The sequence below is a fragment of the Eptesicus fuscus genome, chromosome 1 (genome assembly GCF_027574615.1).
Source record: "Eptesicus fuscus isolate TK198812 chromosome 1, DD_ASM_mEF_20220401, whole genome shotgun sequence".
Classification (NCBI taxonomy): domain Eukaryota; kingdom Metazoa; phylum Chordata; class Mammalia; order Chiroptera; family Vespertilionidae; genus Eptesicus; species Eptesicus fuscus.
This window is the reverse complement of record NC_072473.1, coordinates 123,908,716-123,923,775: the sequence shown is the minus strand read 5'-3', so window position 1 is coordinate 123,923,775 and position 15,060 is coordinate 123,908,716. Positions and strand designations below refer to the sequence as shown.

The 15,060-nt window shown below is 60.1% G+C and overlaps 1 protein-coding gene across 16 annotated transcripts in view; it reads right to left on the bottom strand.

Moving 5' to 3' along the window:
• Positions 1 to 14,763, bottom strand: part of ATP2B3 (ATPase plasma membrane Ca2+ transporting 3) — a 52,624-nt gene extending 37,861 nt beyond the window's left edge. For 3 of the 16 annotated variants that reach the window (XM_054718137.1, XM_054718146.1, XM_054718178.1), the window contains exons 1-9: positions 14,556 to 14,763; positions 9,380 to 9,577; positions 8,924 to 9,181; positions 8,377 to 8,502; positions 7,568 to 7,714; positions 4,054 to 4,095; positions 1,846 to 2,010; positions 1,280 to 1,494; positions 360 to 602 (exon numbers count right to left, since the gene is read on the bottom strand). In XM_054718137.1, the coding sequence (XP_054574112.1) occupies positions 360 to 602; positions 1,280 to 1,494; positions 1,846 to 2,010; positions 4,054 to 4,095; positions 7,568 to 7,714; positions 8,377 to 8,502; positions 8,924 to 9,181; positions 9,380 to 9,577; positions 14,556 to 14,763 (1,602 nt within the window). Of the gene's footprint in view, positions 1 to 359; positions 603 to 1,279; positions 1,495 to 1,845; positions 2,011 to 2,839; positions 2,850 to 4,053; positions 4,096 to 7,567; positions 7,715 to 8,376; positions 8,503 to 8,923; positions 9,182 to 9,379; positions 9,578 to 14,555 lie in introns of all 16 variants that reach the window. The other 13 variants (XM_054718135.1, XM_054718143.1, XM_054718152.1 and 10 more) reach the window with 9 other exon arrangements.
• Positions 14,764 to 15,060: the final 297 nt, after the last annotated feature.

The following is a 15,060-nucleotide window of genomic DNA, read 5'->3' as shown; positions in this document are numbered from 1 at the left end:
CGAGGGCAGGAGTACTGGGGCCAGGGATGAGGGAAAGGTGACCACTACCCCAGATATTATTGTAGCTCTGGTCCAAAGTTCTCAAAAGCCTGGCCGGTGTGGCTCAGTGGTTGAGCATCGACCCATGAACCAGGAGGTCCTAGTTTGATTCCCAGTCAAGGGCACATGTCTGGGTTGCAGGCTCGATCCCCAGTAGGGGGCGTGCAGGAGGCAGCCGATCCATGATTTTCTCTCATCACTGATATTTCTCTCTCTTTCCCTCCCTTCCTCTCTGAAATCAATTAAAAAAAAAAAAGTTCTCCAGAGAGCACAGTGAGCCCCGGACCCCTTGTCTCGTCCCAGCCCTGCTCTTGGCTCACTAGTATTTTGCTGGTGTAGGCACTGTTGATGGAGATGGCGTGGACCAGGAGGTCGAGGATCTTGGGGGTCAGGGCGCTGGGGGCCGGAATCTCTTTGTAGTGGGTGTCCCCGAGGTAGGACTGGACCACGGTCATACGGTTGGTGGTGAGTGTGCCCGTCTTGTCCGAGCAGATGGCTGTGGCGTTGCCCATCGTCTCACAGGCGTCCAGGTGTCGGACCAGATTGTTGTCCTTCATCATTTTCTGGAAAGGGCACGGACATCCTGGGTGACCCTGCTCTGGCCCACCAGCTTTCCACGTGGCACTAACACACTGGAGGCTGACAGCGGCGCCCAAGGCACAGCTTGCAGTAGCTGCAGGGTGGCGGTCAGACCTACGGTGCGGCCTAAGGACCCTACTGGGGAGGCTGAGAGGCTGGCTCTGGCAGCTGCTCTCCCCAGAGCTCACCCGGGGCCTCCCTGCTGCCCAGGACTACACCCCTGCCCACATGCCCTCTCAAGTCATGTGCTGGCCCTGCAGCTTTCCCCCAATCTCTGCCCTGCGCCACCCACTGTCTCCCAGTGGGATCTCTCCTGATCATCCCCCCACCCTCGCCCCCACTTCTGCAAGTGGCGCCAGTTCCCTCCATTCCCTGGCCCCTTTGTGCCCCCTGCTCTCACCCTGTAGATGCCAAGTCTATCCCACTGCTCGCCTGCTTCCTGGCTCGTGTCATTACGCCCAGGAAGCTGGGTGGGGAAGGATGGCCAAGTTCGGCTCCGGGTCCCAGCTTAGCCTCCCCGCTCCGCCCCTGAGCAATGGATCCCAAACTGTCTCCAGTCCTCCCTGCGTCCGGCATGCTTACCAGCTTCACAGCCCAGTTTCGGGTTTGTGTCCTGGTCTCACGGGGTTCTTAGTTCAACGACTGTGTTTCGTATTATTACCTTGACAGAGTAAGCTAAGGAGATGGTGACAGCAAGAGGCAGGCCCTCGGGGACAGCCACAACCAGCACAGTGACACCGATGATGAAGAACTTGACGAAGTACTGCACGTAGACCGGCGTGCACTCTGCCAGCCACACCTGGCCTTTCACCACGAAGGTCTCAATCACGAAGTAGAGGACCAGGATGATGACGGTGATGGCGGACATCACCAGCCCTGCCCGGCCACAAGAGGCGACAGAGGGTGGGAGCAAGAATGGGGATTGGCAGGGAGGGGAAAGAAAGGGAGAGAGCAAAAGGGAAGGAGTAAGGGACGCTGCAGCTGATGCCAACCTGAGCTGAGCTGAGTTGGGGGAGGTGCTCCCTGCCTCCGGCCCTATGGCGGGTTTAGAATCTGTGCTCGCCAGAACGGGGCTGGACCAGGCCCTGATGGCCATCACCAGCCCCTGGCCTGTCCCCCTGCTGTCTGGCTCACCCCACCTGCCACATCCGTTTCCCACTTGCTCCCCATGGCCCTGGTGTCCTCCTCACCCGATGGGGCCCCCGGCCACCGCTCTGCAGCCCCCACCTGCTTTCCCGATCTGCACGGCCAGTTTGGTGAGCTTGCCCTGCAGGACCGACTTCTCCTTCTTGGGCACGCTGGCCTTCTTCTTCTCCCGCTCCTCCATCTCCCCGCCCTCTGCGCTCTTCAGCGGCTGCATTTCCATGGCAACTGCCCCATCCTGCTTCTTGGCTGCACACAGAAGAACCCCACAGCCAAGGTTAGGGCCCGGCTGCTGGGGTGACAGCTACAGGGGGCTTTCACAGGGAAAGACATGCCACACCAGACCAGAGAACACAGGATTGGGGCTGGGGGGGGGGGCGAGTTCTCCGATTTCTGAGTGTGACTTGGCGTGGGGCTTGCTCCTCTCTCTCCTCGGTCCTGGGCAGCCCAGGCCCTCCTGGCTGGGATGGAGATGGTTCTCTTGAGGCCTCACAGGGGACGGGGGACAGACACAAGCACGAGTAACTTGGGCACACAGACAGGGTGGTAAGTCCTGTAACACCCCAAATCTCAATGCCTGAGAGCAGAGGCCTGGGGTTCAAGGAACATTCCAGAACCCTGAGCTGACTGACTCATTGGCCCACCGGTGTCCAAGCCCCCTCCCCACTCTGCTCAGGGGTGCCCAGGAGCCCCTGTACGCTCCTCTCCTGCTCCCTGCTCAGGCTGTTCCTTTTCTTGCCTATCCCCCACCCCCATATATTCTAAAAAGGACCCAGACCACCCTGCATGCTCTCAGCCATATGGGCTGCCCTGGGCCTTGGACCTTCTACCCCTCTCTCCATGGAACTACTCTTTTTTAAAAATATATATTTTTATTGATTTTTTTTTACAGAGAGGAAGGGAGAGGGATAGAGAGTTAGAAACATCGAAGAGAGAGAAACATCAACCAGCTGCCTCCTGCACACCCCCCTACTGGGGATGTGCCCATAACCGAGCTACATGCCCTTGACCGGAATCGAACCTGGGACCCTTCAGTCCGCAGGCCGACGCTCTATCCACCGGTTAGGGCTGGAACTACTCTTTTGTTCCTCTCTTCCAGCCACCTCCCTGCCTTCTCTCTGGAACAGGCAGCCCCCTCGTGGCTCCCCCAGTGGCCCTGCTGCCCTTGATGTAGTGATGGTGGTGGTATGTCCCCTACCCTGCCTCCGTCACCTCTATCGCCTCACACACTCTGTGCCCTGAGGGTCTCCAACTGCACTGCCTCAAGTGACCCAGAGGGGGCACCCAACCCTGCCACTCATCTTCCCACCTCACTGCTCTTGTCCCCACCCAATGGGGCTCTGAGTGCTCCTGCCACTGCCTCTGAACACATCCTGCCACCTCGCTGTGTCAGATGCTCCCCTGTTGCTTCTGGTCTTCCCACCCATTCCTTCTTCCTTGGCTGCCTGAGACCACTCAGCCATGGCTTCTTCTTTCCTGAGCCTCAGGCCAGAGCCCATGGCCTCAGCAACACTCAAGGCCCCACCCAGCTGGGCCACTATAGCCTCACGCCCCACTGACTGTCACTCCCTGCCCCAGCCCTGGACCCTAGTCATCAGGCTGTCACCCTGTCCCAAATGTCTTGGTCCCTGGGTCCCACGCTGCATTTTAAATATTTTTTAAATTGATTTCAGAGAGGAAGGGAGAGGGAAACAGAGCTAGAAACATCAACGATGAGAGAGAATCATTGATTGGCTGCCTCCTGCACGTCCCACACTGGGGATCGAGCCCACAACCCAGGCATGTGCCCTGACTAGGAATCAAACCAATGACCTCCTGGTTCAAAGGTTGATGCTCAACCATTGAGCTACACTGGCCGGGCCCACACCCCTGGTCCCTCTATCTGGATGGTGACCTTCCTGAGGATTGGGGCGGTGCTTTATCCACCTTTGGGTCCCCAGTGCCTACGAATGACCGCTGATAAGCCTTCATCCTGGCCACAGAGGCTCGGCTCCCAACCAGCATGCGGGCTGAGAGGAGAGTGGGCCCCGGCCCCTTGGATGGCAGCTGAACTGGGAAACCCACGGGCCTGATCAGGCTTTGGGCAAGTCACCCTGTCTGAGCCTCAGTTTCCTCACCAGAATGCCAGCTCACAGGTGATCCTTGCACACTCCTGGCGGGGTCTGCAGGGGGCCGCCCTGCCCCACTCACCTGGTGTCCAGGTGCTGCTCCTGCAACTTGAGGCGGGCAGCCCCCCACCCCGAGTCGTGCCCTCCGTCCGCCACCCCATCCTGAGCACAGGGCGCGCGTTACCTTTGGTCTGGCTACTCTCCATCGCCCCATCCTGCTGCTTGCCTACAATGGAAAAGGAACGACAGACACGGAGACTTGAGAACATCCACATGGCCCTGGCACACGCACATGCACACGGGACAGCAGGGTGCACAGTCCAGCGGCGAGCACAGGGGAAGGCAGGAGAAGGAGGAGGGCCCTGTCCTCTCCAGGCTCACGTGGTGCCCTCTCGCCACCTCTCAGCACATGGCACATGGGCGCTGCAAGCATTTGGGTTTCCTGAGCAAGGCCCCTAGCCAGGGCTCCTCACTGGCCTTGACCCCCCAGCCCTCCAGGGAGCCCTACGCCAGCTCTCAGTGGACCCTGGGTCACGTGTGGCTGGCAGTAGGAGGTTTCTGGAAGGGTTGTCACCATGGGGTGTGAGAGCTGTCAGGTGTCTAGTCCCAGCTCTGCCACCTGGAGCAGGGCCCCCCAGTAGGGATATGCAGCCCCCAGACCCAGCATGAGGAGTTTAGCTAGATGGCCGCTAATCCCTGGTGGCCTGCATATCCACTTTCTCTGCACCTTGGCTTGCAGTCAGCTCTATGTGTAATATATATATATATATATATATATATATATATATATATATATAATTTGTTGAGAGGGAGAGAGATAGAAACATCAATGATGAGAGAATGAGAGAGAATCATTGATTGGCTGCTTCCTGCACGCCCCCCACTGGGGATCAAGGCCGAAATCGGGCATATGCCCTGACTGGGAATCGAACCGTGACCTCCTGGTTCATAGGGTCGATGCTCAACCACTGAGCCACGCTGGCTGGGCTGTGTGTACTTTTGAGGGACAAAGGAAACCCTAGGAATTTGCCGGGGTCGGGTGCCAGTCTGGGCACTGGGCCCTTATTGCTGGAGGGAGCAGCTGGGGCATGGAATATGGGCTGGACCCCAGGTGGGGGCTCAGGTGATGGGTGCACCCGAGGGCAAGGACCCAGCCTGCCTCCTCTGTAGCCCCTGTAGCCATCTACTGTGACACGAATGCAGGAGCTCCCTGAAGCTGCTCTGTGACCATAAAGCCTGAGCCTGGGTGACAGAGGCTGTGTAGTGACAGATTCCCAAGGTCAAGGTAACCAGCACTGGTTGCCCCTCGGTTTCCAATGGCTGCGACTCTGGATGGGGGCACAGGAGATCTGACAGGAGAGGGAGCCTGGCCCTGTGTTTGGGGCCCGGCTCTGTACCACAGCGCCCCCTGGAGGCCACACGTGAGCTGGCTGGATTCAGAGATGACCTGACCTGGGGTGGGAGGGGCTTATGGGCTGACCTGTTCATGGGCTGGGGATCCATGAACACAGGGTGCCAGGTGACTCCCAGGCAGTAGGCTCTGGTCTGGGGGCCCCAGGGAGGAGGGAGAGACCCCTTGCGGGGTAGGATGGAGTGTGGGTTGGATCCTCTCTGCCTGGGACCCCTGAGGGGGTGCAGGGGGTTCAGAGGTGAAGGAGACTTCTGGGTGGAGGGGAGACATCTGTAGACATGCGGTGACAAGGCAGCACAATGAGGGGGTGTTGCTGGAAGCCTGGGGGCGAAGGGCCCCAGAGGTCCCAGGCTGCAGACAGGGCCAGGGGAGACCCATGGAGGAGGGAGGGTGATTTGGGGTGAGGGCTACAGGAAGAGGCAGACTAAGCTCAGCCTAGGAGGGACAGAAGCCTAAGGAGGGGAGGATGAGGGGGAGGAGGGCACCCGAGGAGAAGGGTAGCTAGGAATGAAGGCCAACAGGTAAGAAACAGGTGGGGAGACAGCAGGTGGGCAGGGAGCGGTGGGCAGATGGACCGGTCAGGATGCAGCGAGGGCCAGGGGGAGGCGCTGGGCGTGGCCACCTCCCTGTCTCCACAGTGGTCCTTGGGCTGAGACGTCAGCGAGGGCTCTTGGGTGCTGCTGCCCCCTCCCCTGAGCCTGGCCAGCTCTGCTCCCTCTCCAGGACCCCCTCAGAGTCCCCCTCCTTCAGGAAGCTGGCTGGTGGTGGTGCCCCCTCTTACTCTTAAGTAGCCCAGCCTGGGGTGCTGGAGAAGGGCAAGGAGGAACCTGGGGGGTTGCTGGAGGGGTTTTGTCAAGGTCAAACGGGAGGGGGCCTAGGAAGAAGTGTGGGAAGGGTGCCCTACTAACTAGCTACCAGGGTGTTGATGAAGGACCATCAGGCAAAGCCAGCTGGGCTTCCCTGGAGAGAGGCTCACTATGGAGAGACATGGGGCCAGTTGGCTGTGAGGGGTGGGCCTGGCCAGCCAGGAGCTGGAAGATGCCAGGAGGCAGGGCCCATGGAAGCTTCTAGACCAGTGGTCGGCAAACTCATTAGTCAACAGAGTGGCAAACCGCGGCTTGCGAGCCGCAGTTTGCCGACCCCTGTTCTAGACAATGGCAGTTCATCCATCTCCTCCCTCACCACCTCCAGGAGCAGGGTAGCCAAGGGCTGGGGACACTAGCACGTCCTTCCTTGTGCTGACCTGTCCCCATGTTGCTGGGGCTGGGCACACCGATCCCACCTGCTCTTCAGGCCCAGTGGCCTTGACTGACTGAGGTAGGGCCAGTGATTGGCGGCCCTATGTCCCTGCCCAGCTCACCAGCCCCAGCATCTCACTGGGGCCTTGGCTGCAGGCTTGCAGTGAGAGTTCTCCCCACGTGTATGGGGAAGTCTTCTTCCGGTAGAGGCCCTGGTAGATCCCTCGGGGGTGAGGCACATCTAGAAAACTCCGTGCCCCACTTGCTTTGACCCCAGGCCCGGGAGACCCAGGTCAGCACGGAAAGTCATGAGCAGGTGGAGACACTGTCATGGAAGAGAATAGGATCCTGACCCGCGGGACCAAGACAGGGGGGTGGATGCTGAGGGCAGCTGTGAGCCCTGTTTGAGGACTGGAGGGGACACTGGCCATGCCTGGGGCTCAGAGCAGAGGCAAGAAGAGTCAGCAGGGAGGCCGCGGTGGCTACAGAGCTGGCTTCTCAGAAGACATTTGTCCCTTAACGCTGCTTTCCCTTGGGGGGAGGACCCCTGCCCATTCTAGCTTCCTCTGGCCCTGGGCATCCTTTGGGAGGGGGTACTTTCTGCTTGGGAGCCCTCCCTCTTGGCCTGCATGGCCTGCCTTTCCTGGCTTCCATGTTGGCCTGGGACCCTCAGCACTTTACTATGGTGGTTGGGCACCCCTGAGGGTGGGCAGCATTCTCTTAAGATCCTGTCACTCTGACCCCATTCCTACCAAGTAGGGCACTCCCCCACCCTGGCACACATGTCTCCATGCCTTTGGGGAACAGCCATCTGAAGGAAGCTACTCTTACACAGAATTGGGGGGGGGGGCTGACCTGCTGGCTTTGGGGTAAAGACCCCAGAAGAGAGGACCCCAAAAGAAATCAGAAGCGAGGGTACGGCTGTCTCTCCCAGAGCCAGAGCCAGAGCTGGAGCCAGGGATGGGCTAGCGGGGGACCGCCAGCAGCAGGCAAAGAAGAGCGAGCGAGCTGCGTAGAAGGGGTGCCAGCCCCTCATGGGCCCTGGGAACTGGAGGCCTGCATGACCTTACCTTTCTTATCCTTCTTCTCCTCCTCCTCTCCGCCAGCTCCAAGCAAGGTAAAGATGATGCCTGTCTGGGAGTTCACACCCACAGCTGTCACCACCATTCTTCCAGAACCTTCCATGACATGAGTGCCTGGCACAGCCAACACAGAGAAACCGAGACAGACATTCGCACCGCCGGGTGGGAGGCATGCTCAGCACCTACAGGTTCTGTCCCGGGAATCCCAGAAGCAGGACTCAGCGTCTGGAGGCCCCTGGAGGCTGTGTTGACCCTAAGTCTAGACCAAAACCTCCTCCCTGGCTTGGAGCAGCTCCTGTCCCAGAGGCACGGGGTGAGCCGCTTGCAAGACCCACCTCCAGCCTCTCCGTCCTGTTGTAAGCACTGCATTTGCCACTGGGATAAACACTGGGCTAAGACAGAACCTTCTGGAAAGGGAACCCTGTCCTCACTGGCTCTTCTTGGGGGTCTGGCTTAGAGCACGGCACTGTGCTGACCCAGAGTCAGCCCCCACCTCTAGGGGCTTCCTTCAGGACACCCAGTTCCTCCGGCGTTGGAAAGGCCATGCCCTTCCCTAGGGTCAGAGCGCCACCACCACGCCCCCTACAGGCTGCTCTGGCTTTGAGGGGGGGTGAAGTCTTCAGCCTCCCTAACCAGAAGGGCTACTCAGGGGGGCTGGTTGTGGGGGTTGATGGGCCAAATGGCTTCCAAGGCTCCTGGGTGCTGGGCTGGTCCAAGGGGTGGTGGCCAGCCACCTCCCAGCTCCCCCAGGCTGGGCTGGTGCCCTGAGGCCTCACCTGAGAGCAGCATGGGGTCTTTGTCGGCTGACTTGCGCACGTGGTCGGACTCTCCGGTCAGGGAGCTCTCGTCGATTTTGAGGTCATTGCCTTGGATGAGCACGCCGTCGGCAGGCAGCAGGTCTCCTAAGGCCGGCCAGGCAGCCAGAACCACAGGGCTATGGGTCCAGGTGGCCTTCCTCCCTGCTGCCTCCTGTCTCGCCCAGGGGAGGTCCCCTCGGATGCAGAGCCCTCTTCCTCCAGCCTCTTCCTTTCTGGGGGACCCACCCACGCCTAGCCCTGTGGTCTGGGTCCCGGAGAGTGGGGACCACAGAGGCGTCCTGCAGCGCTGGGATAGCCCTTGGCAGGCCGTGGGGACAGCCTGTTTCCTGGGGCCTTCTGCCCACGATCCTCACCTCCAGCCTCCCACAGCTGAGGCCCATGTGCTCCTGGGGAGGTCTGCAGTGGGGGTCGGCGGGGGTGGGGGGCGGTCTCCTCCGGCTTACACTATCCCCAAAATGAGAGCTGAGCTTCCTTTTGCAGAGTGAGCAATGATGGGCACACTCACCATACTTGACTTGGGCGATGTCCCCCACCACCAGCGCGGCCACAGGGACTTGGAGGAGCTGCCCGTTCCGGATGACCGAGAACTTCTGTTCCTGCTCGATACGGCTCTGCAGGCCTCGGAACTGCTTCTCCTTGCTCCAGTCATTGAAGGCCGTGACCAGCACCACGCAGATGACAGACAGCAAGATAGCTGCCCCCTCGATCCAGCCAGCCTCGGCCTCCCCTTCATCTTCTGCCCCAGCCGACACATTCCCGCACGCTATGTAGGGCGACAGAGGAGAGTACAAAGGTGGCAGAGGGTTGCCCCAGCCGCTGGGGTAGGGACAGCCTATGACCTCGCCCCTCATTTCAGGTTCCACCCTCCCCGCTCCCTGCCAGCCGTTGTCCCGTGCTGCTGTCCTGGTCCTGCCCTTTCTTGCCAGGCCCCCCTCCCCTCCCCTTTGGGCCCTTGCCTCACCTTCGCTCTCCTCTCCAGGGGGTGCGTAGAACGAGAGGCCCAGGGACACGATGGCAGCCACCTCTAGGATGATGAGGGTGACGTCCTGCAGGGCCTCCCACACCAGCTGCAGGAAGGTCTTGGGCTGCTTGGGAGGGATGAAGTTCTGGCCATAGATCTGCCTGCGCTTCTCCAAGTCATTGGCGTTGTCGGCCAGGCCTACACCGGAGAGCAGAGGCAGAGCATGATGGGAAGGTGGTCGGCAGCCCTGCCCCCACGTGGCCCTGCTCCTTCTGCCCCTGCTCCCAGGAAGCCTGTCTCTCCTTCTAGACCGAAAGCACCAGAAAGTGGACACTGCACTGGCCTGGCCAACCCTGGGGGCATGTATGTGGGGGTGCCCAGCTGCCCGGATAGCGTGGGCATGTAGCCACTAGACAACGCGGAGCCCCTAGCATGTGGAAGGGCTGGGCCATCCTTCTGCTGTGCCTGGGGAGGTCTAGGGACTATGATGGGATCTTGTCAGTCTTGCTCATGCCATCGAGCAAGGGCCTGGCACCCATGATGTCTGGGAGGGGTACAGAGACTCCTCCCAACCCCTTGCTCTCGTGGCCTGCCCTCCGGAGGCAGCTGCTTCCTTCCCAATGCCTTTAAAAAAAAATAGCCCTGACCGGTTTGGCTCAGTGGATAGAGCGTCAGCCTGCGGACTCAAGGGTCCCAGGTTCAATTCTGGTCAAGGGCATGTACTTTGGTTTCGGGCACATACCCATTGGGGAGTGTGCAGGAGGCAGCTGATTGATGTTTCTCTCTCATCGATATTTCTAACTTTCTATCCCTCTCCCTTTCTCTCTGTAAAAAATTAATAAAATATATATTTAAATATATATATAATTGATTTCAGAGAGAGGAAGGGAGAGAGGGAGGGAGGGAGGGAGAGGGAGAGAGAGAGAGAGAGAGAGAGAGAGAGAGAGAGAGAGAGAGAGAAACATCAGTGATGAGAGCGAATCATTGACTGGCTGCCTCCTGCATGCCCCCCACTAGGGATCGAGCCTGCAACCCAGGAATGTGCCCTGACCAGGAATCAAACTGTGACCTTCTGGTTCATAGATTGACCCTCAACCGCTGAGCCACACTGGCCAGGCTTCCCAATGCCTTTTCCAGACCTCACAGCAGTGCCAGCCTCCATCTCTGAGCTTGGGGGGGGGGGTCACAAGGAGGGCAGGACAGGACCCCCACTGCATCTGCACACTATACAGTTGCTGAATGTCTCTAAGGCTAATGGACTTGTCAATGGTTTACACTCACTCCATGGTATTCTCAGGCCACTAGGCAGAGGACAAGGAGGGTGAAGGCTGGGGAAACCGGGCCCCTGTGGCCTGAGCAGACGAGACACTGTGACATGGGGCTGACAAGTTGAGAGGGCCCTGAGCCAATGGTACTAGAACCCTAGGATGCACCTCCACACCCTGGACAAGCTGTTGTGTGGGCTGGGAGGGAGAGTGGGCCTGGTCAACGCAGAGGCTGAGAATTAAGGGCTACAAAGGGGCTAGCCTGGCATCTGGAAGCTGGACCCTTACTTCTCTTCCTGGGAAAACCCACTTCCTGTCCGGGCCTGTCCCGAGGCCCCTGGGTGTCTGCCTCAGGCTCATGCCAGAAAGTACCCAAAGTTTCCATGTAGCACTGGCATCCAGGCCACTGCCTCCCAAGGCCAGACACCCACTTGGCCATTGTCCCCAGGGGCAGGCAGATGGGATGACGGAAGTCCCCTGGCCCCACCCTCAGCCCTCAGGATTCGCCTTCCTCCCAGGCTCATCTGTCCCCCGCCCTCCTGTGCCCATCCCTGCCCTTGTCCCCCAGCCTCTCTCTAGTCTCTTCCCCGAGTGCCAGGCCCACACTGACACCTGGTGGACAGCTGGTGACTTGCAGTTCTTAGCCCTGAGTAGCTGCCACTCCCAGTGTCTCTGTCAGGGACAGGGGCCAGGGGCGGCCCAGAAGGCCAGGTCCCAGTCCATGGGGTGCTCCCAGCCAGCTTGGGGAGGCACACAAGACCAGGCCCCACGGGACTTGAGGACAAGGAAGTGCTAAGTGTGATGCCGAAGGAGTGGGGAGGAGGAGGGTGGGTGCGCCCTGGGCAGGGAGAGAAGGCTTCTGGGGATGAGCAGTGTGGGGCCCCTTGGAGGTGGAAGGACTGATAAGGCGAAAGCCCACAGCCGGCACAGGCTTGGCACGTCTCCTGAGTGAGGCGGTGACCACATGCTGTCCTCCCCACCCAGCAGAGCCGCAGCTGTCCCTGCCCTTCTCCCCCTGGCCTCATTGTGCCGGGCCAGCTGTGGCTCAAGTTTCTGGAGTCTGCAGCTTCCCAGTTGGGTGTCTGGGAGAAGCTCAGGACCTCAGCTCCTAAGGGCCGGGGACCCACCTGAGAGCCTGTGCCCCATTCCTGCCCAGGGCCTGTGTCCTTGAGCCACAGGAGATAGAAAAGGTGTGGTCAGGGCCAGGGAGGCATTTGAACTGAACCCTGGGTCTCCCAGACACACACCCAGGGTCTCCCCTCCCCCTGCTCGAGGAAAGGACATGGATCTGAAGCCCGTGAGAAGGACAACCCCCCACCCAGAGCTTATCGCCTGTGGCGCCACATGGATCTACATCCCGCCGGCCTCGCCCCACAAACCCAGCTTGTCCCCAAGAGAAGCTGGGCCCTCAGGGGGCCTCGTCCCTAGGAGCTCCCTCCCTCCCTGCTTCCCTTCCTCCCTCCCTTCCTCCCTCCTTCCCTCTCAGCCTGTCCCTTGGCCTTGGTTTGCCCTTGATGCTGCAGCAACGCTTCTCTCGCCCTTGCCCTAGACCAGCTGGAGGCCTTGATCTTCCTGTGGGCTCAGGGGTCCCGACAGCTGAAGCAGTCACGGGGTGGGGAGGCAGCTGCAGCCCCTCTGGTTCCAAGCATGCCCTGGCCTAGCAGGCCCCCGAGGGCGGCCCAGGTCCAGGGTTCGGGGACAGGGGCCGCCGGTTGGCATGGACACAGATGGGCGCCCTGCCCAGAGCAGAGGCCAGATGCCATTGGAATTGGATTAAGACCACATCGTGTGGCTCCAGGCTAATCCGCCCCCTCCTTCCCATGATTGCCGGTGGAGGCCAGACAGGGGAAGGGCCAGGACCCAGGTCTCCCAAGCAGGCCTACTACTGAGCTTGGCCTAAGACCCAGGTTCCTTGGCTTCTGGAATTCTCCTGGCTTGCTAAAAGTGCCCTCCCTCAAAACACCCTACACCTCCCCACCCTTCCCAAAGCACCACTCTGCCAGTATCCCCAGTCTGCCCACCTTGGTGGGGGTTTGGTGTAGGGCCTGGGGCACAGCTAATCTGGCCCCTCCGACAGGCTCAGTCCACTGTGACCGAGCAGGAGTGAGTGGGGGTCTGGGTGAGAACTGGGGGACCAAGTCAGTAGGTGTTCTAGGATCCCACACTTGCTGGAGGGCCAGTCACCCATTCCTGGTGACCAGACCTTGAGGGCTCCAGGGATTGAACAGCCGAGGGGTTGGTGGTCGTCGTACCACTCATCCTTCGGGACACAGACCAGGCTTGGCTGGGCCACCCACCTGGGCACCTGCCCTTCTCCATTCCTGCCCCTCCACAGGCACCGGGTGCGCTCCAGAGCTGCTGGGGCAGAATCAGGCAGGTTCCCAGGGGCCTTGACATTTTAAATATTTAACAAAGCCTGACAGGCAGAGGAAAGAACTGCCAGCTGAAGCCCATCTGCTTCCTTTTATCTGGGGGAGGCCAGAGCTCTTGTGGCTAAATGGCCCCAGATCATGGGGGAGGGCAAGGAGGAGGGAAGGAGAGAGAACCTCTGGCCCTGAGTCAAACCATCTGCCCCCGTGACACGCCGTGTCAGGCTGGGCCTCTTCACAGTGCAAACCAAGAGAGACCCAGGAAGTCAGGGAAGGCCACCCACCTTGGAGTTCCTGACCCGGTCAGGTGAGCGCCCTCCCACCTGGTCCTCGGCCCGCTTCCTCCCCGGTGGGCCATCTCTACTTCCCAGGCCCAGCCCATGCGCCACCACAGACACATGGGACCAGGGAGCAGGAGACAGACGATGGCCAGGGCCCTGGGAGACTGATGTGATGGCTGAGAGGAGAGCTGTGAGATCCATCAGCACTGGCCCAGCATCCCTGCCAGGGAGGTGCCCATTGGGCCGGTAAACACTCCAGCTCTTGGAACCTGGGACCCAGCCTGGCTCCTGGTGGTCCTGGCTTCTGGGCAGACCCAGAAGGCAGGACTGGGGGAGGCTGGCACAGGGCAGGGCAGAGTATCGCCTTCGGATCAGGAGGTGAGGACCTCAGGGCAGAGGAGGGGACCCAAAATGGCAGCCAGGCCTTCATTCTTAGAACCTTCTCTAGGCTCCTTGCAGCACATCTGTCTCAGGCTTGCTCCTCTTTGGTGTCACCAGTGCTACCTCCACTTGGCACTCTGGGCACCACCCCCTCAGACCCCACTGTCCCCAAGCCATGCCCTCCCTTGCCTGGGAGAGGCCCCCTGCAACCCAAGCCCTCAGAGAGCCCCCATTCTGCACCTCTTCCTCCTTGTCTGGCCCCGATTAACTGGACACAGTGCTGAGCACATGGGGCACTGGAACACAGAAAGGGGCCATCCCGCCTGCATGCAGGCAGTCTCCTCCTTTCTCCTTTTCTGTCACTCCGTTTCTATTATTCCGAAGAAGAGACCAGAGCGGGGAGCCACTCATTATGAAGGTGCAGGTGCAGGGGTCCGGCCACAGCTCCTCGAAGACTGCAGGTTGCCCAGAGGGTGACCTCCTCACCCCATACAGACCAGCTCCTGCTCAGGGGGAAATGGCCACCAGGGGAGGGCATGGTCAGGGTCAAGAGTGCCTCTAAGACCCGGCCAGCATGGCTCAGTGGTTGAGTGTTGACCCATGAACCAAGAGGTCAGGGCACATGCCTGGGTTCCAGGCTCCATTCCTAGTAGGGAGCCTGCAGGAGGCAGCCGCTCAATGATTCTCTCTCATCATTGATGTTTCTTTCTCTCTCTCCTTCTTCCTTCCTCTCTCTCTGAAATCAATGAAAACATAGTTTAAAAAAATAGTGCCTCTAAGAAGGGGACATCCTCAGGAGACCCCTGGAGTGTCCGGTGACACATGGCCCAGAGTCCCCTGCGATCAGGTGGCCGTGTCGGGTCTCTGCTGGCAGACTTACCCTCTGTGGGCGAGGTCTTCAGCCTCCTGCACAGCCCGCTGACGTCCCCATAGGCTTCTTGGACCTTCTGCAGGGCTTCGGCCCCTCGGAGCTCCATGAGGGAGCGCAGTTCAGCCAGCGTGCACCCGAAGCCGCCTGCATGGGGGGCCTCCCGCTGCTGCTGGGGCTTGGGGTGGAACTCGATGGAACTGTTGGCCATGTCACCCATCCTGCCTGTCACACTGGGAGGAGAGGGTGCTGGGCCTTCTCACAGGTGCAGCCTCAGTGTGGCCTAGGTGGCCACCTGAGGTGCCAATGCCTGGGGGAGGTGTAGTGGAAGTGGCGGCGGCAGGGAAGTGGCCAAGTATAGACACCTGGGGAGAAGGAAGGGAGAAGAAGCCAGGGGCACAGTTGAGGCAAAACCAAGGTCCACTCTTCTAGAACATTCTCCATAAATCTGCACTCAGTCCAAGTCATGACTTGCTAAATACCGCTAAATACAACATCCTCCCTCCTCCCTCCGGTG